General features: G+C 35.0%; 2 protein-coding genes across 5 annotated transcripts; one reads left to right on the top strand and one right to left on the bottom strand.

Annotated features, from left to right (window-relative positions):
- Nucleotides 1-2,479: 2,479 nt before the first annotated feature.
- On the bottom strand, nucleotides 2,480-16,922 carry LOC123532954 (uncharacterized). 4 transcript variants are annotated; one of them, XM_053517888.1, is made up of 7 exons: nucleotides 16,776-16,922; nucleotides 8,873-9,030; nucleotides 7,659-8,224; nucleotides 7,111-7,242; nucleotides 6,544-6,592; nucleotides 4,124-6,313; nucleotides 2,480-3,604 (listed from the first exon to the last, which is right to left on the bottom strand). In XM_053517888.1, the coding sequence occupies exons 3-7, from the start codon at nucleotides 8,196-8,198 to the stop codon at nucleotides 3,162-3,164; spliced, it is 3,354 nt and encodes a 1,117-aa protein (XP_053373863.1). In that variant the 5' UTR covers nucleotides 8,199-8,224; nucleotides 8,873-9,030; nucleotides 16,776-16,922; the 3' UTR covers nucleotides 2,480-3,161. The 4 variants fall into 4 exon arrangements, with proteins under 4 accessions (XP_053373863.1, XP_053373862.1, XP_053373864.1 ...); XM_053517887.1 differs by having other exon boundaries at nucleotides 8,945-9,030; XM_053517889.1 differs by lacking the exon at nucleotides 8,873-9,030 and having other exon boundaries at nucleotides 16,776-16,905.
- Nucleotides 16,923-18,738: 1,816 nt separating this feature from the next.
- LOC123532956 (cilia- and flagella-associated protein 69-like) lies at nucleotides 18,739-24,166 on the top strand. Its single transcript, XM_053517895.1, has 7 exons — nucleotides 18,739-18,840; nucleotides 19,532-19,608; nucleotides 19,853-20,050; nucleotides 20,367-20,452; nucleotides 21,210-21,274; nucleotides 22,253-22,295; nucleotides 24,064-24,166. Exons 1-4 carry the CDS (start codon nucleotides 18,771-18,773, stop codon nucleotides 20,448-20,450), a joined length of 429 nt encoding a protein of 142 aa, XP_053373870.1. The 5' UTR covers nucleotides 18,739-18,770; the 3' UTR covers nucleotides 20,451-20,452; nucleotides 21,210-21,274; nucleotides 22,253-22,295; nucleotides 24,064-24,166.
- The last annotated feature ends 893 nt before the right edge of the window (nucleotides 24,167-25,059 follow it).

Here is a 25,059-nt window from a genome sequence, read left to right as displayed (position 1 = left end):
CTCCTAGGCTTTCTACCAAATTTAAATGGAACTTTGTATTTTTTTTAAATTCTCAACCTCTATAGAGGATATGCGCATTTTGACTTGAGTTTTATACGATTATTTATTTTTGAATTTTGTCCCTTTTTAGCTCACTTGTCACGTAGTGACAGGGTGAGTTGTTGTGATCGCCCTTCGTCTGTCGTCCGTCCGTTCACAATTTAGTGAGACCACATTTATTATTTGATTTTAATCAAACTTGCACACAACTTGTATGGGCATAATATCTTGGTTCCTTTTGAAAACTGGTCAGATACCATCATGGCCAATTTTGGCTTGCCAATTTTGGCTTGTGAACATGATAAAGACCACATTTTGTATTTGGTTTTAATCAAACTAGCACACAGCTTGTATTAGCATAATATCTCGGTTCCATTCGAAAACTGGCCTGATCCCATCATGAGGTCCAGAGTTATGGCCCCTTAAAGGGTCATAATTGGTTATATTTTGGCTTGTGAACATGATAGATACAACCTTTTGCAATCAACTTTAATCAAACTTGCACACAACTTGTATTGGCATAATATCTCGGTTCCTTTTGAAAACTGCCCAGATTTCGTCATGGGATCTAGAGTTATGGCCCCTTAAAGGGCCAAAATTTGCTATTTTTGGCTTGTGAACACAATAGAGACAACATTTCGCAATCAACTTTAATCAAACTTGCACAGAACTTATTTTGGCATAATATCTCGGTTCCTTTCGAAAACTGGCCAGACCCCATCATGGGTTGCAGAGTTATGGCCCCGTAAAGGTCCAAAATTTGCTATTACAGCTTTTGCAGCCATATAGAGACTTCGTTCATGGTTTGATTTGATACAAACCTGCAAAATATCTTCAACAACAATAAATCTTGGATTCCATGATGAATGTGTTAGAACTAATCATAGGTTCAGGAGTTATTTTATATCTGATAACCTTCCCTGATTTTAATCAAAATGAATTTATATCAGTAAGTACTTATAGGACTCATTTGAAATTTCATCATTGTCATTAGTTGGACTGAGACAACCAGGGTAGATAACTTTGGACTGATTTTATGTCAGATTACCTCCCTTTATTTCAAACAAAAAATATTTGTATATATCTGTAACTATTGAAGATACTGATCTGAAATTTCATTTATGCCATTAGATTGACTTGGACAATCAATGTTTAGACACGTTTCATAATTGCAGTTCTAACAAACTAATACCCTAAAGCAAAGCATGTATAGATGTATTTTCTCAAATCATATAGTTTGAACATGATAGGATAAAGGCAATAAAGTGATATTGTCATTAGTGAGAAACCAGTGCGATGAGCATAAAACTATTTCTCAATGCAGCTATAAATAGATCTGCCCAATTACACTGAAACAATATCTTGCATATGATTAGTGGAAAAAATAGTTTGTTTTTGTTTTTGTTGGGTTTAACGTCCCACCGACACTATTATATGTGATATGGCGACATTCCAGCTCAGATGGTTGAAGAAGATACCCAGGGGCCCCTCCTGCATTAGTTTATTAAGGGCGGCACCTCGATAGCCTAGAACCATCGGCCTTCCGTAAGTCAGCTGGTTGGCTTCCTCACATGAAGAATTCAACGCCCTGAGTGAAGCTCGAAGCCACATCGGAGGCCCCCTGAAAAAATGGCGTAAAAACTTAAGCGTAATAGCTCAAGAACCAAGTGAACTTTGTTAGAATTGTACGTGGCCCATTTTGTACCGTTGTTGGTTAAGGGGAAATGCCACAGTTGCCTCTATGTATATAGAGCAAAAAATTCCTAAGGGCAGAATTTCTTTAAACTTTGTGTACTGACTTGGAAACAAGAAATATGTATCAAAAATCATAGCTTGATATTGTGTTATCTCCCCTTGAAAGTAGATTTTTTTCAGTATTTTTCGACTTTCAAGGGCAGATAATTTATGACAATTACTGGGTTCCTATGGTTTGTTTTATTTCATATTTCAGTTTTTGATATGATTCTCTGTCAGTAAAAAAAAAGATAAAAGAAGAAATTACTTCTTTTAGAAAATTTTGGCCCCATGTCAATATAGAGATTGTTGCAAATGTCCTTAACTATGAACATGACAAAATGATAACGCATAGTCCTAGTCTTTCCCATGGACCGATTTTCTTTAAACTTTGTATATTGACTGCAAATGAAGTCTGAAACAGAAAAAAATTAAGATGCACAGCTCTCTTGCCTTGATCTTGAATTATCTGCCCTGGATTTCTTTTATATTATTTTCTGATTTTCAAGGACAGATAACTCGAGATCAAGCCTTGGTACCTATGATTTTTAGTTCCGTTTTAAACTTAATTCTCAGTCAGTACATGAAGTTTAAAGAAATTCTGTCCGTAGGAAAATTTTTGCCTATATACATATAGGCAACTAACTGTCCCATTTCCCTTAAAGAATGCTGTTTAGAATAACCTTTTCTTCGATACAAGCACAACTGTAGTATAATATTTATTCTTTATTATTAGAAAAGTGAACAGACATATCACATTTACGATCCCTTTTATGTATAGGCAATTTGTATGTCCTTCTTTAGTCATGCTTTTCTAAAATGATTTTTTATTGTTACTTTGTGTACATCAGCATATAGATACGTTCATGCCTATATTTTTATTATGTATCAACTTTGATCCTTTTTTGAATTGCTTTAATAACATTTTGTGTTTACTCCAAATTACTACCGTATATCATCATATTCTTTTAGTGAAAATATGGTATATAATATGATAACAATATGTAAAATAATTCAAAACATTGAGAAGTTTACGGGACAATCTTTTTTATACTTATTTACTATTCGAATAAAATGCGAGACTGCCGAACATTTATAATTTTTATTCATTCAGTACAAAAAGACACGAATGTAAGACTCACTTTATCACATATCTTTTTCTGCTGAAACAGTATAGTTTTATAAATACTGGCTAAGTTGAAGACCCGTGCATTGATCTTTGCTTACAGTTTTAATTTAGCCCTAAAACTTCTGGTTATTTGATGTATCAATTAAATCACATTAGTTTCAAGCCTCCTGTTACATTTCTAAATAGGAGCTTGAAACCACAAGTATCTCAGTTCATTGCATAGTCAAATATCTGTCGTTTACGTATGTTCACCTCTCATTTAATCATCAAACGTTTTCATTGTAACTTTTAAATTGTCGAGGTTGGTATAACTTGTTCTTGACAACCTGTCAAGTATTTTCTGAATTGGAATAGCAATACAGTAACCGTCTGTTGTCTTGCCAATGACCATCCCTATACAAGATAGTCTGTTATTTTCCCCTACAAGGAACACCCCAGCACCTGAATCACCGTCGTCAGAAAAAGATTTGTTACCAAATCCACCGATGAAAAACAGGTTTTTCATAATTATTGAACTCCGTTCACGTGTTAAAGGGTGTGTTGCAGTTATCGATTCCGAGGAAATCTTTACCGCCGTTTCTTCGAGACAGCACTGTCCTAAAGTAAGTTTCGTGGTTTTGCCAATTTTCACAACATTCCGCCGAAATGCTGCTTCTAAACTTGATACAGACCCATCGTTGTATTCTATTGTACGAGAAAATCCTACAACGAATAACAGAAAACCAGAGTTACAGCATAAAGAGGCAGAATTGTATAATTATGTAGAAGAAAAAGCCAGACAACAAATAATGACACAGAAAAAAATAAGTTTACATGATAATTGCCTATAAAATATTTATATCGATTAAAACTACATAGAAATAGTACAGTTTAAACAAAACCATCAAACATTCTTTTAAAGAAGTCTATTATAGGAGAAAAGAGTATTTTCATAGTAAGAGGGTTCAATTTCATATTTCTATTGCTACATGTTCGTTCAGGGGAATTCATTTCTTATTTCAATAAGCGTCTGATTTTCAGACCTAAATATATTGCTTGAATTAACAAGCGTCTGATGTTACAGAACTTGAAAGACTGAATGCCATTAACGTACATGTTTGTCGTTATATCGTTCTCAATAGGAGCTGACTAAACGTACATATCCATATTTTGAACGGAAACGTCTGTTATTGACTAACAGACCCACCGCCATAGAGCACTTAACTAAATTGTAATTCTAACCTGCTTCTTTAAGGTCACGACGCTGACAGGTGATGAAGGCGCCTTTACGTGGACTTCGTTTGGTAATTTTTACTAGTGCTGCGTCAGTTTCTTCATTATATGTACATGCAACAACTTCTCCGCAAACTTTGTCACTGGAAATACCCAATTCAAATTTTCCAGTTGAGACGTCAACAACCGGTTCATCACCATCAGATGGTTGAACTACTTGTGTACCTATCACGGATTGTTCATTCTTCGGCGTGTTAAAAAGATGGCAAGCGGTTATAAATCCTGTTTCTTTCATTTTTGCGTCATCATTGCCCGATTCAATTTCAACGAAAGGTCCGATTGTTGCAGCATAATCGTTATTTGGAAAACCAATACTGCATCCCATCACTAAGTTTGGTACCTTCATTTCTGGGTGAAGATACTCAACTCTATTATCTGCTAAAGGTATATAATAGCCTTCTCTAACATCTGTCTTAAACTCCACTGTCTGATTTAGAGGATGTGTTAATTTCGTAGGAAACAGATTTTCACCATGCGGAACAAATCCTCTAAGTCGTACATATAAAACTATGTATGGACCATCACATAAATCGAGCGTATTATCCCTAGCTTTTCCCAGACTAACACCAACAACCTCTAAATTACTATGCTTGTTCATAAGCGCCATGGAATTTAAAGCTACCGTCTCTTCAATATCTTTCTTTATCTGTTCCGTAATAACTTCGTTGGCGCCTCCGACCTCTAAAGCTGCTGATTCGGCAAGGAATGATTCTGAGGATACTCTGTTGTAACTCCTCAGGAAAGTGTCGAAGCCACGGAATTGCCTAAACGCACATTCGTTGCCGATGTCAAAGTTTTCTTTCATGAAACATACAAAGACAATATTTGTTGACTTTCTGGTTTTAAGATGGCATTCTGCCGGGTACACATGTACAAAATTCGGGTCCGACTCAAGCAGACCAAATTTAATACTGTTAAGAATAATTGTTTTTTCTCTTCCTTTAGCCAGTTCGAAGTCGCCAATATCACAGCCTGCTGCCATTAGTATTTTCGCCGTTTCAATATCAAGCAGTTCCAAAACATTTTCTCTACTACAACTCCTCAATGTTACTCCAAAGTACGTTTCAGCACCACTTTCTAATGCCGTTGTACTCAACTTAATGCAAAACGATTTGTCACCAAGTTTTATTTCTGATGTTGTTATGTTCTGCAGGCCAAGACATGTTTGTATCGCTGGATATAGGATCAATTTCACCTGATCTAAAAAGTAAGATATTGTTGCCTCATCGGAAATTATATCTATCGATTTTAGGTATTTGCAGTTCACTGGTGTAAAGGCGCATCCTATCAATTTTAGAGATGTTAGTTGGGAAATGCTGGAGAGCTTGACTTTTGTTGAAATGTCGTCAAAACGAATGTTTTCAAACGTAAGTGAAGAAATATTTTTGTCTCCTATTTTCCTCATGGTTTTGAACAGAATTTGCTGTATTATACCTGCAGTTTCTTTTCCAAGTTTCGAATCTTCACATACATTTCTTATAGTGAGTTCATGTACTGGTTCGGCCTTCACGTATGTCGTACTTAATTGTCTTTTGCTTTTCAGACTGTGAATGTCCCTACTTTGAATCAGTTTAACAACAGTGTGTCTTTGAAGCGCTTTTTTTGCACATTTAAATACTCCTTTGACTTCTGCGTCGCAGAAGTCTAAAATAACTAGACAATTTTTGTGTGATGGGAGTATATCGTTTAGTACGCCTTCACAAAATGTTTTGTATGGCACAGCCATCCTGTCTGACACTGACTTGGAAACAACAATAATGTCAGAGTATCCACATCCTTCTTTCAAATTCGCATACAAATCTGGATCTTTCTCTTGTTCGCTTTTTGCATTGAAATGATATTTAAGAACGTTGTAAATAAACCATTCTTTTTCACTCCAATGGGTTGATCTCTGGTCTTCATTTTCTGTACTTACAAATATGGTTTGGTGTTTTGTACTACCGAAAAGTATATCGACAATACTGCTTTCAACAAACTGCCCATCTTCAAAAGATTGAACCGTTTCTGCGACAAGTAGTTTTTGTTTAAACAACAGTTGCAGAGATGTCAATTTCAAGGCGTCTTCGGTGGCATCCGTTTGTCTGCAGCTTAGTGCATTTTCAGCGCTTTTGAAGTGTTTATCAACAGCATCTCTCATCTCTGAAATACACGTAAATAAATATAAGTATGACCGAAACCAACGTATTTCAAGCAGATAACATACGAGTAAAGCGTGCAATACCATTTTTGTAATAAAGTGCAATACCTCAAGATCTACTTGTAACTTAATTGTTTCTTAAGGCATAGAGCAGTTTGGTTTGAATCACTGCACTATTATTAGCATTTAACAGTAGAACGGAAACATAAGGAAGTTAAATAATTCTGACAACCTGACGTTGAAAGACTCTCCTTCCGCTCAATGTCAATGTCCAGCGCTATCTGCAAAAATAAAAAGCGTATTTAATAATTTAATAATAACTCGTCCTTACAATTAACGAATAACTAATAAGTTAAACAGTATCAACTTAAATACTGTAGTACTGAAAATAAGAAAAAATTGCATATTTCACTTGCCTTATTTACCTCGCACTGTATGAACTATTGCAAATTGAATTTTATGGGTATTTTCACCGTGCACATAAGTTGTATAATACCGCTTAATTTTTTTATTAAAATTCATTTTATAATATGTTAACTGTTGTAATATTATGTACTTTAATTAAGTTCTGACTAGGCCTGCATTCATCAAAAATTCGAATAAAATCTGCAAAAAGATCCTTTGGAAGTATAGAACAAAACCAAGCAAAAAAAAAGCACACAGTTCGATTGAGTATGTTCATTAGAGGTAATGAAATGTGCAACATCCTTCGCTTCTCCTAGCACCGGCTGACTTTAAATATCTAAAAAGTCATTTATATTTGTAACGATTAGCATGTTTGGTTCTTTCGACATTTTACCGTATGTAGATTTTGCACTGCCTTTGAAGAATTTTGGTCGCCTATTTTTGAAAGAATGGTGCAGATGTTTTTCAAATCGTCCGATGAACATTTCCCTGCCGTTCGTTTGAGTCTTCGACATATTTTGATGGCCTGAAAGAAGAGTATACAGACAGTGTTTACACAAGGACTGTTGTTTGATATTGACAAACACTAGGGGGCCTCCGTGGCAAAGTGGTTAAGGTGGCTGATTTCAAATCATTTGCCTCTCACCGATATATGTTCGAGCCCCACTAGAGGCGTTCAATTCTTCATGTTAGGAAGCCATCCAGCTGACTTACGGAAGGCCGTCGGTTCTACACAGGTGCCCGCCTGTGATGAAATAATGCAAGGAGGGTCACCTGTGGTCTTCTTCTATTTAGACAAACACATTTGTCTGACTGGTAAGTCCGTAAACATGTAAGTACACGATTTGTCCTAACAGCTAACATTATATCAAATCTGGAGCTTTAGGAAACAAGGCTTATATTACCAAGATTTATCTATCAAATGCAAACTTTTGTACACACCTTGTCTAAGATATTTCGGACTTCGGATAACCGTTCTTTCTGAGTTTTCGCTGATTCTACTGTTTCATTTGAAAGCAGTTTCTGTATTACAAATCTGTTATTTGAAATAAGATGGAGAAGGTCCAGTATATCTGTGCTTTCCGCCGACTGGGAACTGTGCTCCATATAACATTTAGCAATATCCCAGTAGTTTTGAGTCCATTGGCTAATATCTGTAGTTTTTAGATTTGGTGAATACTTCACATGATCCTCTATAATGCCCTCGTATATATAATCACATGTTCTGTTTGGACAAGCTCTTTTCTCTTTCCGTTTATTTTTGCAAAAACAATAATTTAGTGACGGACATGCATTTTCGGAATGTCTTGGTTTTAGATTATCTCTGTTGCATTCGAAGCATGGTTCGAGCCTGGTAAACCCTGAACTGGTGCTGTCAGGAAGTCTAGCTAACAACTGCTCATGTTGCTGCTTCACAGCTATTTCAATAAATTCATGAATACCAGTTTTAACAATATCCAATACTTCTTTGTGAGTTTTCATCTCTTATTGCCTTTGCATTCGATTACCTGGAATAAGAAATAAACTTCAGTTATTAATGCACATTGTTTGTGTCTTAAACTGTTCAATATCACTGTCGAGTAGAATAAACGATCTATCACAACTATATATATTATCTGTAATTATAATTCTTGCACCATAATGGAAAACAGTTAGCAAATTAAATGTTTACTTAAACGAGTAGCAAAGACCATTATGAAATATGTTTCTTTTTCACCCGCTGATGAAAATAGATAATGATAACAATATGAGCAATCTAAAAGCTCTGAACCAAACTAGATAACTCAGTATAGCGTCATTTTTCATCATAATCTACACTCAGTATAGCGTTATTTTACATCTTAATCTACACTCAGTATAGCGTCATTTTACATCTTAATCTACACTCAGTATAGCGTTGTATTACATCTTAATCTACACTCAGTATAACGTCATTTTACATCATAATCTATACTCAGTATAGCGTTATTTTACATCTTAATCTACACTCAGTGTAGCGTCATTTTACATTAAAATCTACACTCAGTATAGCGTTATTTTACATCTTAATCTACACTCAGTATAGCGTTATTTTTCATCATAATCTACACTCAGTATAGCGGCATTTTACATCTTAATCTTCACTCAGAATAGCGTCATTTTTTATCATAATTTACCTAAATTCAAATTCCAAGACCAGTTTAAGTCTGAAACTTGTGAAACAGTGAACAAATTCAACAACAACAAACCTCAATATCTAAAGCACTTCCTACATTTTCTAAAAGTCAGCTGCTTGAAACTTTGGTGAGATTACCGTGTTTAGTACTTGAGAAGTCTAAAAATAGAAAAATTCATATAATAATTTAAAGGTGGTAAATCACATGTGAGCAATATTTTAAGGTATATTTAAGTTTTCATATATTCTGTTAGAGAGATTTATTGAAGGAACAAAAAGATCCATTAAAAGAGTTAGATATCTATTTCAAATGTATATTTTATTACTTTTATGAAATTTTGTTACTGTCTCCCTTTATGTAAGTGGACTATTTCTTTTGATTTCACTATTATTTCTAGTTTTACATCTACATTTGATACATATTGAGATATTCAACTGTCTGAATAAAAAAGGCAAATTAAAAAAAGTCGTGTAGCTTCGGATTTTATCTATATTCAATCTAACTTGGTTATTTTACTGTGACAGACAAAGGGAGGTAATAATAATTTTATAAACTTTAATTTTTAATTAATTTGGCAAAATATGTATTTGTCAATGCAAATCTTTGACAACTTCAATACAACAGTGCTAAAATTCTTATCAATCCTTCTGCGAAATAAGTTTATTTAATTTATACCTTTATTAAAATAGCGCTATCTTGGTTGGGCAACCGGGAAAGGAAATTCAAATTTTAAAAATTCTTCCAGTGAAAATCTTACATGTATTAAGAACTCTGATTAAAATCTCATTAACCACTTTTAAAGTATGATATGAAAGGGGGAGTCATATACATATCAATCTACCGTTGAAGCTCATTCAGCGGAAATATTATAAATTGGAGGGGGTTAAGCCAGTTAATGGCAAATACCTTTTTTAAATTTGATGGGCAAGACAGTTTGAATAAGACCTATCCGTAGAGTTAAGCTGTAACGTAAGTCACAGAATATCCGACTTGTATGACATATGTGCTATGACTAGCATACTATAGAACATACAATGCACGAAACTAAATCTCAACCGATATAACTCATTACAGACTTGGAGCGGTCTTCTGCGCATGCCCGAATGTGATTATCAGTTGTAGCGCACGGCAAAAATATACATATTTTTGCATGTCCGCATGCATTTAGTGTACAATATGCATAAAATACTGACTAAAGGTTAGGATTAGTATCACCATGGTTACCAAATATAAACATTTATGATATTTTCGTTCAAATTTAGTTAATCCGGTATGTACCGGAGTCTGTAATTTATACCGGCGCTCCAAGTCTGCATTGAGTCACAGTCAAATCTCAACGAATATATAAAATTCCCATTCATAATATCTGCAAAACTTGAAATGCGCAAATTGAATTCATATCCCCATGAAATAACCGTTTTTGACAAAACCTCGAATGTTCATGCCAACGACATAAAATGATTTCTCAATGACATATTTCAACGTTTACTAAAGTAAATTGAATTGGTATTCTGATTAAATAGTTTAATGTCAGTTACAGGTGTGTCTACCTTAAATGAGAAAAAGATCTATATTGCTTAGCTCATCGTCGTGTATAATATTGTTTATATGGAACAGACATAATCAATAAAGTACTCGGAATGATTTTCAAAAACAAAAACTGTTACTAAAATTAAGAGAAAAACAAACGATAGTTTGAACTGTTACCAAGTGAAGAATAAAGTCAAACAGACAGAAAAATAAATAAAACTTACCTTCATAACCTTACATTATCATAATATCGGGTACGGTTAAACAGATATTATAAACAGGTTAATACAATACTTGGTTGACGAGCATATTACATTGGCAAACGTCCAATATTGTAACTATTGATTCATATTAATACTTTAAAGGGTATTCTTCACGAATGATTATAAATACGTGTACATCTTTATGTAAAAATATAAGTTTCAAGATTGTGTTTGTGAAAGTGTTGTAAAAGTATTATCATAAGTTAATCAAATTGATTGCTTTTAAATTATCAGTTTTTGAAACGTCAGAATGTTCCACTTTACTTTATGTGTTATGGTCTATAGTCCTCGCGTGTGTGGCTCGTAGAACAGGTAAAAGCAAGGCATAAGCTGCTTCTTTATCTAAATACACTTGGGACCCACTTCGCTCTCGCCTTCGAATGTACACCATAAAACTTTATAAAGTTCTCCTTTTTTTCAATTTTGCCAAAACGCCATGTGCTTAACCCTTTGTCTGTCATATTATCGAAGTCTTTCATTACGCTTATATATATGGACTATTGGGGTATATCTAAGTTCTGATCGAACCTCTCTTTGCCCCCATAGCAGGTGAAATTGGTCTGTAAACTTCTGCTGCAGTGTTATTCCTCCAGCTCTGTACACCTCTGTATATATATGTTGTATGCTCCATGGGCTTAACAGCTAGACAGATTGATGATTACTTTCTTGACAAGGTAGAAAGTTTAAGTCAATGTTGATCATAACTTTAGATATGCTTGATATGACTTCAATATTGCAGATGTCGAGCGCTGGATAACTGATTCGGAAAACAGTTGGAATCGTCATAAGAGCCATTACCAAAACAATAAAAATAATAAATGGTAAGAGTAGGCATGAAAGAAAAAAAAAACTAACGGAAAACATAGCAAGACACGAGTATTTGTACAATCCAGGAAACAGACATCGAGCGAAGTTAAGATAAGATGTGAGATATATGTAAAATCAATAAATTTAAACTGAACTAAAATATCATCATTGATTGAGAACGGTATCGGATTCTTCAGCCCAACGCTTCAACATCTTGGCATTTTCCCTCTGAGAATCCATTAACATGGAAAATAACCGTTTCCATGGATACACAGAAATGCTTGTATTTATTTCCTTTTCCACTGACTTTAACCCACGCTTCGGCTGAGTTTGGCTCTTGAATGATGGTGCAGACTTTGAATATTCTTTCTCAAGGTAGGCATTGTAGTACTTCAGTTCCATCAACAGTCATTGGTGTATGCGTTCGGCTCTTAAGTGCTAAAATGCTCTGTTGATCCTCCACAAGGGACTCGCCGAGTTCTAGATCTTCAAGCTGATTGTGTGAGTTATTTGATAAGATTTCTGCTACCCAGGTCTTTTAACCTTTAGCCTGCTGGGAACAAGTAATTCTGCCTTTGCGACCAGTGCAGACCAAGATCAGTCTGAACTGCTCGCTATTCAGTCAGTACATTTACAGTGAACACTATTTCAAATAATAAATGGTACTGTCCAAATTCAAAGATGGTCAAGACCTGCCCGCTTAGCTCAGTAGGAAGAGCGTTGGTCTACGGATCGCGGGGTCGCGAGTTCGATCCCCGGGCGGGGCGTATGCTCTCCTTGACGATTTGATAAAAGACAATGTGTCTGAAATCATTCGTCCTCCAGCTCTGATAATTCATGCGGGGAAGTTAGCAGTTACTTGCAGAGAACAGGTTTGTACTGGTACAGAATCCAGAAACACTGGTTAGGTTAACTGCCCGCCGTTAGATGACTAAAATACTGGTGAAAGACGGCGTTAAATCCAAAACGAACAAACAAACAAAAGATGGACAAGTCCATTTTAGGAATTAAGCAGGGGATGGGTTAAGCTGAATTACATTTAGCTTTCTGTCAGTTTACTGCTCTTTCTGATATCTAGAGGGATGAACAAGGAGAAGAGTTTGGAAATAATGTGCTTGTGATCGGTCGACTATACTGCACCACACGGCCACACGCACATCGCTAGGACTCACGTGAGTCTTTATGATAAACGAACCTCATTGTGGTTAAATGGACATATGGAAAAAAAACAAAGAAGAATATCCAACAGGGAAAGCCACGTTCAAAAAACGCAGCCTCCCCAAAGACACACACGAACAACTCTCGCACACCATACACAAAAATGAACACAAAAGGACGAAACAAACAAATACAGGAACACAGTGGGGCACCGCCTTGGAACGGTCAGTGGCAAAACCACCACTGGGGAGTTTAAACCGGTTTATGGTGCACCTAACCTAACTCTTACCCCCACCATGTTCCAAAGTCACAAGACAGTGTAAATAAAAGTAATCCCCGCCAGGTGAAGCCCTAACATACGTAAAGGCAACAGAAGGTATGTATTGTAAAACCCAAAGATGCTCTTGTAGATATAATATAAAAATGCAATCATTAAGAACCTAAAACGCATGTACTCAATGCCTTTGCAGAAGACAGAGCAACAAGGGAAACACCCTTAAGGGCCCGATGGAACAGGCCAGAAGACAGAAATCAAAATAGCTCAGTCCTGGTGGGATTTAAGAACTACCAATCATAGAGTCTTCCACCTGATCCGTCAGACACAATCAAAGAGGAAAGCGTAGCGTCCAACTGTAAAAGGGTTGAACACCAAACATGCGGTGTGTCTCAAAACAGTTGGGTCATAACCTCTTTTCATAAAACGTTTAATTACTTTACTAAATACAATTTGAAAATTGCCAAGTTTTGTTGTAAATTGATTGTTGGTCTTTCATACCAAATTCCATTTTTCACAAGCTTTATCGAAACAAATAATAAGAATATAATATAAACAAGAGCTGTCACTATTAGTGACAAATGCCACCGGAGCAACCCTTGGGATTAGACCGATGAACATTTTTGTTAAGTTTAGGGTTAGGGTTAATAACCTTGACCTTGACCTGAGAGACCCGGGTCATAAGCGCGGCACACCTTCTCAATATGGTTCAGATTTGTGTCAAATTATTTTCAAGTTGGACAAGGATTTACGCGGACGCACACACACACGGACGGACGGACAGTGCAATTTAAATATGCATAAAATGGGGGCATAAAAACTAACTTTGTTAACAATTTATAATGCGCAATTTTACTTTAACCGCACTGATAAAAATGATTACATCGAAACAAGTGAACAATATCTTACTGATAGAATTGGATTTCACAAAACTAGATTACACCATAACTAGTGGACAATGTATAATTTATTGTCCAATAAAATTCAAGAAGTGATTACACTGAATACATTTTCATTACTCATCGCGAGATAAGTTAATATTTTTATCTTGAATATTGAATGTCCCACTTTACTTTAAGTGTTATGGTCTGTAGTCCTCACGTATGTGCTCGTTAAAGAACAGGTTAAAGCAAAAGAAACATAATCAGTTTCTATATCTTAATGTGCCTGGGTCCCATTTCGCTCTTACTCCTGGAATGTACACCATAATTTTTCAAATTTTCCCATTTACCTTTGTCTGTCATATTACTGATGTCTGTCAATTCGCTTGTATATATAGACTATTGTGGCATGAGTCCTCTCCATGGCCCCATATCACCTGAAATAGGTCTGTAAACTTCTGTTGCATTGTTATGCCACCAGTTCTGTACATCTCTGGAATGATTACTTTCTTGACTATCAGAACGCTCGGGGGAGTGTATAAGATAGCCATTGTTAATCTCCACTTTGGATGTGCATTATATAACTTCAATACTGCAGGTGTCCAGTTATAATAGCCTGTAAGAGCGGAATTTTAATCCTTACAAAAGTTAAATGGTAAGGATAGATTTCCCGGAAGCATAGAACCACGGCCATATAGTCATGCATCGCAAATTAGGCGAGTACTTGTGCAGTTAGGAAACAGTCTTTGAGTGAAGTGAAAATGAGTGGCGAGATATATGTAAAATAAATATATTCAAACTAAACTAAAATTTCATTGCTGATTGAGAACGGTACTGGATTGCTAAACTCAACGATTCAACGTCTTGGCATTTTCCCTATAATCAATAAATTTGGAGAAAAAACGTTTTTATGGATTTACAGAAATGCTTGATGCTTTTTTCTTTTTTAAACCACTGACTTTAACCCATCCTTTTGCTGAGCCTGGCACTTGAATGATGCGGACCTTGAATTTTCCTTTCCCAAAGAAGTCATGAAAGGTGGGCATTTTAGATCTTCAGTTCTATGAACAGTCATTGATGTATGCGTTCGGCTTTTTCTCAAGTGCTTATATGCTCAATTGATCCTTCACAAGGCATTGGTCAGGTTCTAGATCTTCCAGTCTGTTGTGTGAGTCATCTGAGAAATTTTTGCAACCTAGGTCTTTAAAGCTCTAATACATTTAGCTTTCTGACAGTTTCCTTCTATTGTCAACCTTGGTCGCCCGCACATCGCTCCTGCACTTTGTTCTCGATATGACATTATCGATGTAATGCTTGGAGCGACAATGCGCTGATGATGTCTCAGGTACGAAGCCGGAACTTGGTGTTGGTGATGCGGGAAAATGACGGTTTTGAGCTGCAGAAACAAGTTGTTGTTGCGCTTGTTAGGGCCCTTTGTAGTTCGGAATTTTGCATTTATTTTCAGCACAGAGGTTTTTGTCTTACATATGTTGCTATCTACAATGGGACGTTTAAAAGAACACCGCAATGTCACACACTGTCTGCTGTCAGAGTTCTGTATCATTTCAATACTTTTTAAATTTGACAGTTCATTTCTATACTCATTGGTCAAAATATACCTATAGCGTAAACACACCTATAGCTAAAACTTTTATAGATGTCCTTCATAGGTATAGCTTCTTTACTCGCACTGCCTAACACTGTTCTTGAGCTTTTGTTATTTACTGCAATCTTTAATCAGAAGGACTGAGTTGATGAAAACATGTTTGGTAAACATGACTAGGACTCACGCGAGTCTTTATGATAAATAAACCTCATTGTGGTTAAATGTACATAAGGAAGTTTTGTTGTAAATTGTTTGTTAGTAGTTCATAACTATGGTGCCATATTTCTGCCACGAGATAGCTATCACGATAATTTGTAAACTTTCCAGAAAATGTGTGCATTTTTTTCTAAAAACATTTCAGCAATACATAATATTTTCTAGATATTTTTATTTATTTCCATGAAAATGTTTTAGTGCAAAATTTCGCGTTAATGCTTGGAACTGCCACGAGATGCTCGGTAGCTATCACGATAATATTTTAAACTTTCCAGCAAAGTTGTGCATTTTTCTGTTAACATTATCGCATTAGACTTTTTTTCTCGATATGCTTTTTATTTCCAGGAAACTTTAGGCTATTGAGATAAACTTTTCAGAAAAGTTCGAAATACAGTCAAACCTGTGATCAAAGACCACTCTTCGGAACAAGCAAAAGTGGTCTTTGTTCACAGGTGGTCTTTATTCGGGGGGTGGGGGGGGGGGGGGGGGGGAAGGGTCACTCAGTTAGCCATTATCATGCTGATAAAAAGTATTTTTACTGCTTCTTGCATTCTTTATGTTCTATGTATTAATTCGGCCGGTGCAAACTTGCAAATTTTCAATCAAGCAGTAATTATTATGTTTGCTATAAGGCGAAAGTCGTGAAAATTCGGCCGATTTCAAATATTTTCAAGTCGGAGCGGTCCAGCTTGGTCGTTATTGGGGGGCAAATATGACCCTTGGGAATCAATTCGGCCGGTCGCTGGTCGCGGCCGCCTGGTGGTCGCTATTCACGGCCTTTTTATGTGCATTTTTCTATGGGGGAACCAGAGACCGGTCGTTGTCGACAGGTGGTCGCTATTCACGGGTGGTCGCTAGCACAAGTTTGACCGTATCAAGATAATTTCTGAAAGTATCGAGAAAGCTTATCCAGCTAACAAATGGCAGTTGTGGGCACTAACACAAAAGGTATCGAGAAAATAATGTAAATTATCGCAATAATATTTCCAGGAGACCTTTCACTATTTAGAAAGTCTTTTCAGAAATTTTCGCTTTATCAAGATAATTTTTTGAAGTATCGCGATACCTAGCTATCTCGTGGCAGAAATATGCCACCATACATAACAAAAACCATTTCTTACAAGTTGTATCGTAACAAACAATTACAATATAATATCAAAACACTTACCTATTAACAATTCGTAAAGCGCAGTTTAACATTAACCGCACTGAAAATATCGCACTGATAAAATTGGAGTTCACTTTATAACGTAATGATAAAACTAGATTACAACATAACCAGTGGACAATGTATAATTCATTGTCCAATAAAATTCCGGAAGTGATTACACTGAGTACATGTTCATAATTACTCATCGCAAGATAAGTTTACATTTTCATCTTCCTATCACTATTAGGGAAAGCAAAATATAATAACCCTTTTGAAGGCTTGTAAGTTACCATAGTCATTTTATGGAGAGAGAAAATATTTTAAAAAAGGAAGAAATAGGACATTTGAACTCTAAATTGCTTAATCTGCACGGATAAAGTGAGACGGCATAAAAATCTTCATTTACAAGGGCGGTTCAATATGTAATGTTACTCCGTATGTAGTTGTGTATATTTTTACGCGAAAAATGATAAGGTGAGCGTAATAAGCCTCTGCAATTTTGTCAGGCGCGATAATCATCGTTTAAAAAGTTCTTGTATTTTAAGTTGATACTAGCATGTTAATTCTCGATTGCGAAACTAGTTCGTACAATTTTGATTAATCGCTCTCAACACCCATTCCAGATTGAATCAACCTCGAGTTTAGAATTTTTAGTTTTGTTGTAAAATTAAAGTTGCAATAAATAGTCTAAAACAAATGCAAATGCATCAAAAATTGTTGTACCTCGTAGAAAAAAATGATAGAATTTTGTGATTTTACAAGTTATTCTATTATTCTGAGACTCTGGATGCCCAGAACAAACCTAAATTATAAATATGGTCCAGTATACCCCGAGTACACCTCAATAAAATGATTATATTTTTATTTTGAACTTCCCTTTTTTTATAATTGGTATAGCATTGTGTTCCCAATAAATTGCTCTATAATGTGCCGAAAAACGCATCTAAAAATAACCAGCGGTTACGGAACTACATACGGAGTAACATTACATATTGAACGCCCCTCGTATTACAGTCTGTTAACAAGAGCTGGCTAATGACAGCTCGCTCGACTCACATGTGGCAGTAACGTACCTAGGATACAGTATGGGTCCATGAGCCCTATGCACTTAAGTTTATTACAATTATAATGTTTTCTTAGGAAAAAATGACAAAAGCCATTTTGAAAAAAGAATTTGCTCCTGTGACAATGAGCCATGAGACTGTGGATCGACTATTTAAAAACTATTCTATCGATTACTGGTTTTCTATATAAAAGCTTCAGCAAAAGTATTCTTAATTGAATATTTTCAAACTTTAAGCACGAGATATGGAACCTGGCTGAAAATGGTAATTAAACGTGCTCTGTGAGGTCATCTCACGTTGCCAAAGATGTGTGTAGAATTTGAAAACATTGGTCAAGTATATTCTGAGGAAAATGATTACATGAAAAACTTCGACAGCATTGTTATGTTAAAAGGGGCATGATTAGGCTAAAATAACAGTAAGAGAGATATTAAAATTGTCTCAAAGACAAGTGTAAAGTATAAAAGTATTTAGTCTACAACGTTTTTAGAAATCTACTTACATGCAAAACTTCCTAAGTTAAAAAGTGGCACAGCAAGTCAAGTATTTATCTGTTGTCCAAATATTTGTTTCTCATACACCTGATCGTGACCAGCACAGATGACCCCTATTGTTTTTGAGGTTCGACTTTGACATTGGCTTACTTCTGTGACAAGGCCGTAGTGTGAGGGTATAATTTGTCACTCCTGTGACAGCTTTATTTTTCCAAATACTACATAATATTCTGTGACTTTGCTGTCAGAAAAAAATATTCTTCAATGTAAAGGTTTAAAATCGCATCGCTTTTGAGTTCTAAATAAATGAATGTTGAAGTTTCTTTTAAAAAGATTTTTCCGGTTGAATTGAAACTCAGAAAGTTTCTTTTGATTGTCATTGTTATCTTGCAGATGCGAAAAGACCATTGATGGGTAAAAAGGGCCAAGGGGTCATTCCTCTAACTGCTAACTGCATGTCTCAAGCTATAGTAGATGTTTCAGAAAACATGAGGGCCAAAATTTACTCACTTTATTGTAAAATAGGTAAGAATACGATCGCATCCTATATTTTATCATACTTTTGTGATACCCAGTTGTTAAGTGAAAAAAGAGATATCTGACTACTGTCAGGTGTCTTCATATGTGACACACTTAATAAATTAAAAAAATATATATATACATGTAGAAATCTGTGTTGCAGTTCACGCTTTCAATAGTAGGAATAATGTTGTAACAAAGTGATGGACATGGCATTCATGCAATAAGGCCGAGGAGACTTTTATAAGTAGTATCATCTTGAAAGGGGCATTTGAGGCCGACTGACTTCAACAAATCACTTGCCCCTAACCAATTTGGTTCGAGCCTCACTCAGGGCATGCAATTCTTCATGTGAGGAAGCCATCCAGCTGGTTTACGAAAGGTCAGTGGTTCTACCCAGGTGCCCCCTTGTGATGAAATAATGCACGGAGGGGCACCTGGGGTCTTCCTCCACCATCAAAGCTGGAAAGTTACCATATTACCTATAATTGTGCAGATGCGACGTTAAACCCAACAAAACAAAAAATATCATTTTGAAGTACTCCAGCTCGCCAGGATTTCCTGACTTTCTTTCAAAAGATTGAAAAACAGTAATGTTAATAACCAAAGAGCTTTAATCATAAAAGATTGTTTGTTGTATTTTTTGCACAGGTATTTCCTTGAATTTTATTACAGACATATATTGTGAATGTTTTAGGATTCACAGACCTTCCCGGATTGACAGTGGAAGATCACATTACTTTGACAGTTATTGAAACATACCTTGACTTTAAGGTAAGTGTACAGAAATAGATGTTACTTTCAGATCAGGTAATACCAGTCATTATGAAAACTGTGAAAAAAACCCAAAATATCAGGTGTATAGTAACTGTACAGTAGTTGTTATGAAGGACCTTCAGTAACATAACTTCATTTACTCTTTTATGTTTATTTTGATGTCTTTAACTTATAAGTTAATTAGTATAACTTCTGTCAGCTCAATGCTCTTTGTATAAGTTTTTTTATCTGCTGATTTTAGATGGGTGAAGTTTGGACAGAGATTTTGTCTGAGTTAGACCAGGAGAAGGTGAGACCGACCACACCCGACATGGAGGCGGTAGAAGCTATATCACGTGCGATAGAAAATCGTGCAGAGATTGCGGTCGGAACTCTGCAGGAACTCCTGGAGGCCCAGCAGAGTCAAGATGTGCTCAATGGACAAGAGTTTTATGCAGAGGTATGGTTTGTCATACTACTATAGACATTTTGTTTTGTTGAGTTTAACATGTTAACCATTATAAAATGAATGGAAAGATAATAAATGAAAACTTAGATATTCTTAACCCTTAGCCCGCTGGTGGCAAGTGATTCTGCCAGTTCAGACCAAGATTGTGCAGGCTGATCATAGTCTGCACTGTTCACTATTCAGTCGGTAAATTTTCAGTGAACACCCCTTAGAATAATAAATAGTACTGCTTAAATTGAATGATGAACTGGTCCATTTTAGAAATTTAGGAGGCTAAAGGTTAATGCAGAAGATTCATATTTTACAGATTAGAGAGAACTACAGACAGAAGGAAAAACAACTGAATGACTTCCTGATTTTGCTGCCAGAACATCGAATTATGAACTTTTGAAGGTACTGTGAATTTTCCATTTGACATTCTTATGTTTGAGTTTATAGGCTTTAATTATGAAGTACCAGTTTAAATATTTTTCAGTATTTGATGATAAGAGAATATTGTGTACTTTTTTTAATGGAAGCATTGTTTTAGAAATGTTATTGAGAGTATGGGAAAAGACTTTTTTCATGTTTAAGCAGAGTGACTGTATTTAAGAAATCATAAGTTCCCAAACGTGGTTTATCGTAGAATAACCCGAGTTTTAAGTTCTTATGCGTAAGAATATATCACGAAGGTCGTAGGCCTGAGTGATATATTGTTTCGCATAAGAACGAAAAACTCGGGTTATTCTACAATAAATCACACTTGAGAACTTATTATTTCGATTCTAACACGACATACAAGTATCAACAGTGTAAGAAAAAGTGGTAACTGCTTTTTACGACTGTGCTTCGCACCTGAATCGGATGACGTCATTGCACGCGAGTGGTTTATAGCAGAATAACCCGAGATAGATTTTGCTCTACATGTATGTAGGTTATTTGCTGGTCGTGTTAAAATAAGGATTAGACATTGGCAGCTTTTGAGAGAGTTTGCAATTTTGAGAGAGTAGGATTTGGGGATCTGTATTGAAAATTCATACCATACGTAGATTCAGATGGTTTTGATGCATATTGAAAAGAATTTATTCAAACAATATCAGGGTGTATGTTTAAGCTGTTTCAAATGAATACGCTTGTTTATGTTTCTTCATTCCTTTTGTGCATGTTACAGGCTGCAAAAGAAAGACAAGACTATTCAGTAGAAGCCTCAAGGATACCAAATGAATATAAATCATCGTAAGTTAATCTCTTTTTATACTGTAGATCAGAAGTAGGAATAAATGGATGTCAGCATACTGAGCATACTATATAGCAACATTTCTGAAATATAAGGTTATAAGTGTTACCTACAACCTTTTATGACCTATTCGGAATCTGCATTTAAAAATATAAACAGTTTTTTTTTTTTTTTTTTTTTCTCAAAAGTACTGTTTTTTTTTTTTACTTGCAACTTCTTGTTTCTGGGACAAAGATATGTTGAGGATTATATCAAAATTGAATGCACATGCAATTTACAATTTCATTTTGTGTGGATTTCACAGTTCTGTTAGATTTGTAAATTTAAATCTCAAGGAATAGATAAAATTCCCATTTATCTCCTGTTTAAAAGTTGAAAATCCGCAAGTTTGTGTCACCGTAAAATAGCAGTTTTGACTGTAACCGCAAAGATTTTGTGTGTATTGTGCTTATAACTTCCCCAATTTCTGACTCAGTGTTATTGGTATAAAGAAAAGTGTAATAAGGATGAAATATTAAATAATTTCACACATCCCAGTCTGATCGTAATCCAATCCAACAGAAAAAGTGGAAACTCCACAGGCCGCATAACACGACAAAAGTGAAAATGTTGCAAGCTTGGTCTGATTGAGCCTATTATGGAGGATAGTGAAAATGCATGCTACCGTCTACACCCTTTAGCCCAGGGTTGAGCAGAACTCAACATTTAGACATGTTACAAGTACAAAAACAATTTAGAGATATCTGCAAATGTGTTCATACGGCGGTGCACATGGAATCTTCAATGATACACTAGCGTGTAATTCCATGAAAAGCGGTATATGGTCCCCAGTTAAAATAATGTGCTTGTCCTAAACAGAATTATAAGAAACGTTTCACACGGTTTGATATATACTATTATTGTCTGTTAGCGTTATCATTTTTAAATTGGTCTACGTAAATTTTATTCATATATATTACATATTTGTTTGTTTTCAGTGATTTCTTCCATGAAACTGATCTGGCTAACCTGAAAACAACAGTAAGTTGATTTGTTTTTAAAGGCTCATAACGCCTTTTTTATAATGTGACTGACAAATTAATTTGCTATGAACATAAATATGTCTTTTTCTTGATAAATTCTATTTTCAGTAATTGTTTTCACAGATATTTGCCAAAGGTTTGAATATTTATTATTGTAGTAGAATCCAGTGTTTATGATTACCTCCCTTTATATTTTTTTTTTGTTTTTGTTTTTTTTGGTTTAACGCCGTTTTTCAACAGTATTTCAGTCATTTAACGGCGGGCAGTTAGGCTAACCAGTGTTCCTGGATTCTGTACCAATACAAACATGTTCTCCGCAAATAACTGCCAACTTCCCCACATGAATTATCAGAGGTGGAGGACAAATGATTTCAGACTCAATGTCCTTTATCAAATCGTCATGGAGAACATACGCCCCGCCCGGGGATCGAACTCGTGACCCCGCGATCCGTAGACCAACGCTCTCCTTTCTGAACTAAGCGGGCAGGCTAATTGTAATTGTATAAGTTCATGTGCAACATTGAAAGTAGTGCTTTTCGAACCGTGTAATTATGCATTACATCTAAATGGACAGCTGCTTTATGCATTTTTTACATAAATTTAAAAGCCTTATGGAACTTTGAAATTATTACTTGTATTTTATCTTGGGTGTGTCAGTTATTCCTGTATCATAATTTCTGTACTGTAAAGTCACAAGAAATCATGAGGGAATAATTTTTGTTAATTTTCTGTTTTCAAGTTGATCTCAAACATTTTCGTAATCATTTTTACCCAGACGTTTGTTACATTTTTTATAGATGGAAATAAACCCCCCAAACTAATGAAGGTCATTGTGCAGTGGCGTTTTCATTAGAATTGGGTGTATTTTTTTCTGTTGCATGTACTTTGACTGCTGTAGTTTTGTAAAGTTTAGGATGGATGAAACAAACTGATTTCATTTTTACTAGGTAGTAAATCAGTGATAATTTAAGTAAAATGATTTCATTTTTACTAGGTAGTAAATCAGTATGATAATTTAAGTAAAATGATTTCATTTTTACTAGGTAGTAAATCAGTATGATATTTTAAGTAAAATGCTATTGAGAATGGTGTTAAACATAAAACTAAAACAAGTATGCAAGATGGTAACTACCTAAGACTGTCCCAGATCTTTGACCCAGCCATTATTTCAGCCTGTTCTTCAAAATTTATATGAGCAGAAAGTCTTCTGAAAATTAGCCAGAAGAATACATAAAAACTCTGTTTGATATTTAGTATCTAATGTGTCATGTGAATGTATTTGATAGAAAGATTTGTAAAAATTTCCCTAACAGAAATATTTGATTTTAAAGTATAAATAAAGAAACAAGTGTTAAATGAAAATGATAACGATATCCCATTATTAAAATTTCCCTGAGAAAGCCACTTCATTCTGCATTAAACACCTAAAATAATCCTTACATTGTCTAGAACGGACACAATAATACCTTTTCTAAGGTATATGGTTGTTTTGCTAAAACTTGAAACTCGATATCTCGAATTCCAAGGGAACGAACGTTTTACTTCGAGATAACCAAAATTAGACTTGAAATGATATTTTATGCAAGTGTTTTTGGAACTGAACTTGAAAATGCCTTCTAAGAAGACGTAATTTTGAGAATTTTTAAGTGAGGTCAAGATACCGAGTACAGATGGTCCAGTATTTTCTAAAAGTTTTATAACAAGAGATACTTTGTTTTGTTGGGTGTTTCATTGTTTGAACTGACTCCTGTTATGTGATTTTACAGGTATTAGGCAGTAGAAATGTATCCATTGACAGTACACCTATTTAACAGACTGGTGGACCTTTGTCTAAATATGACCCATTGACAGGAACAAAATAGGTCCGCAAAGTCACCAAAAAACCTGCATAAACTACTGTAAGTGGAAAAAATTCTACTGTCTTGTTTTTAATTGTAAATAATGTATGTAATTATTTTTGGGTTAGTACTTTTTCTAGCCGATTTTTGACAATTTTTTCCTAGAAGATTTTTAAAAATTTATAACAGACACGGTTGCATGTATAAATGTATGTGTGACTTGATGCCTTAACATAAATTGTTTCAGTTTCTGAAATTCTTGTTTTGGGATCAATAAAAGATGCCTTCATTAAAGATATAGGTAATATTTTTGCAATGAGTACGTCTTTGTTTCATTTTTCCGGTGACTTTCATAGCAAGTGAACATTGAAAAAACTGATTAAATGAACAACATATGTCTGCAAGACGTGCAAACATGCTACTATGGATGTGGAATCTATCTGACACATGTGGAATCTATTTTTCATTTGGAAAATATATACATAAATCACTATAACTTTAAAGTTCGATTTCATTCATGTAAAACTGTAATAAACTCAGTTTTCACTTATTGCTGAGCCCTTGGAAGTTAGTGTTGAAGTATCAAAATTTATGTAACAAGACATTGCATGAGGAAATATGTTTCTAACTAAAAATGATAAAATAGTAGAAAATACATTTGAACCACTTGAGGTTTTCTCTCTATTTTTTAGTTTCTGTGATTTAATTGGACAATACTGTGATTGGTTGTTTATTTTAAAGTTATACATTTACTATACCATGTTTTTTTCCATTTGCAAACTTTACCTGCAGATCATCCGAAGGTGAACTATGTTATAAATTTACGATTTTGTTTTTGAAAAAAGAACTTTTGTTAAAGTTTCTGTTCTGAATTTAAAGTTTATTATCAAGTAAAAGAATAAGCATCGAAATGGACTATATTTT

The sequence above is a fragment of the Mercenaria mercenaria genome, chromosome 11, assembly GCF_021730395.1.
Source record: "Mercenaria mercenaria strain notata chromosome 11, MADL_Memer_1, whole genome shotgun sequence".
Taxonomy (NCBI): Eukaryota; Metazoa; Mollusca; class Bivalvia; order Venerida; family Veneridae; genus Mercenaria; species Mercenaria mercenaria.
Note: the sequence above shows the minus strand (reverse complement) of the source record. Positions and strands in the feature narration are given on the sequence as shown.

What these genes read in the sequence shown, in the direction of transcription:
- LOC123532956 (XM_053517895.1), top strand. Translation starts at nt 18,771, where the DNA reads ATGTCTCAAGCTATAGTAGATGTTTCAGAAAACATGAGGGCCAAAATT. An exon ending in AAACATACCTTGACTTTAAG is followed by an intron (nt 19,609 to 19,852) that starts GTAAGTGTACAG and finishes TGCTGATTTTAG; the next exon opens with ATGGGTGAAGTTTGGACAGA. An exon ending in GACAAGAGTTTTATGCAGAG is followed by an intron (nt 20,051 to 20,366) that starts GTATGGTTTGTC and finishes CATATTTTACAG; the next exon opens with ATTAGAGAGAACTACAGACA.
- LOC123532954 (XM_053517888.1), bottom strand. Translation starts at nt 8,198, where the DNA reads ATGAAAACTCACAAAGAAGTATTGGATATTGTTAAAACTGGTATTCAT. An exon ending in TCCGAAATATCTTAGACAAG is followed by an intron (nt 7,243 to 7,658) that starts GTGTGTACAAAA and finishes CTCTTCTTTCAG; the next exon opens with GCCATCAAAATATGTCGAAG. An exon ending in CAGTGCAAAATCTACATACG is followed by an intron (nt 6,593 to 7,110) that starts GTAAAATGTCGA and finishes TTATTTTTGCAG; the next exon opens with ATAGCGCTGGACATTGACAT.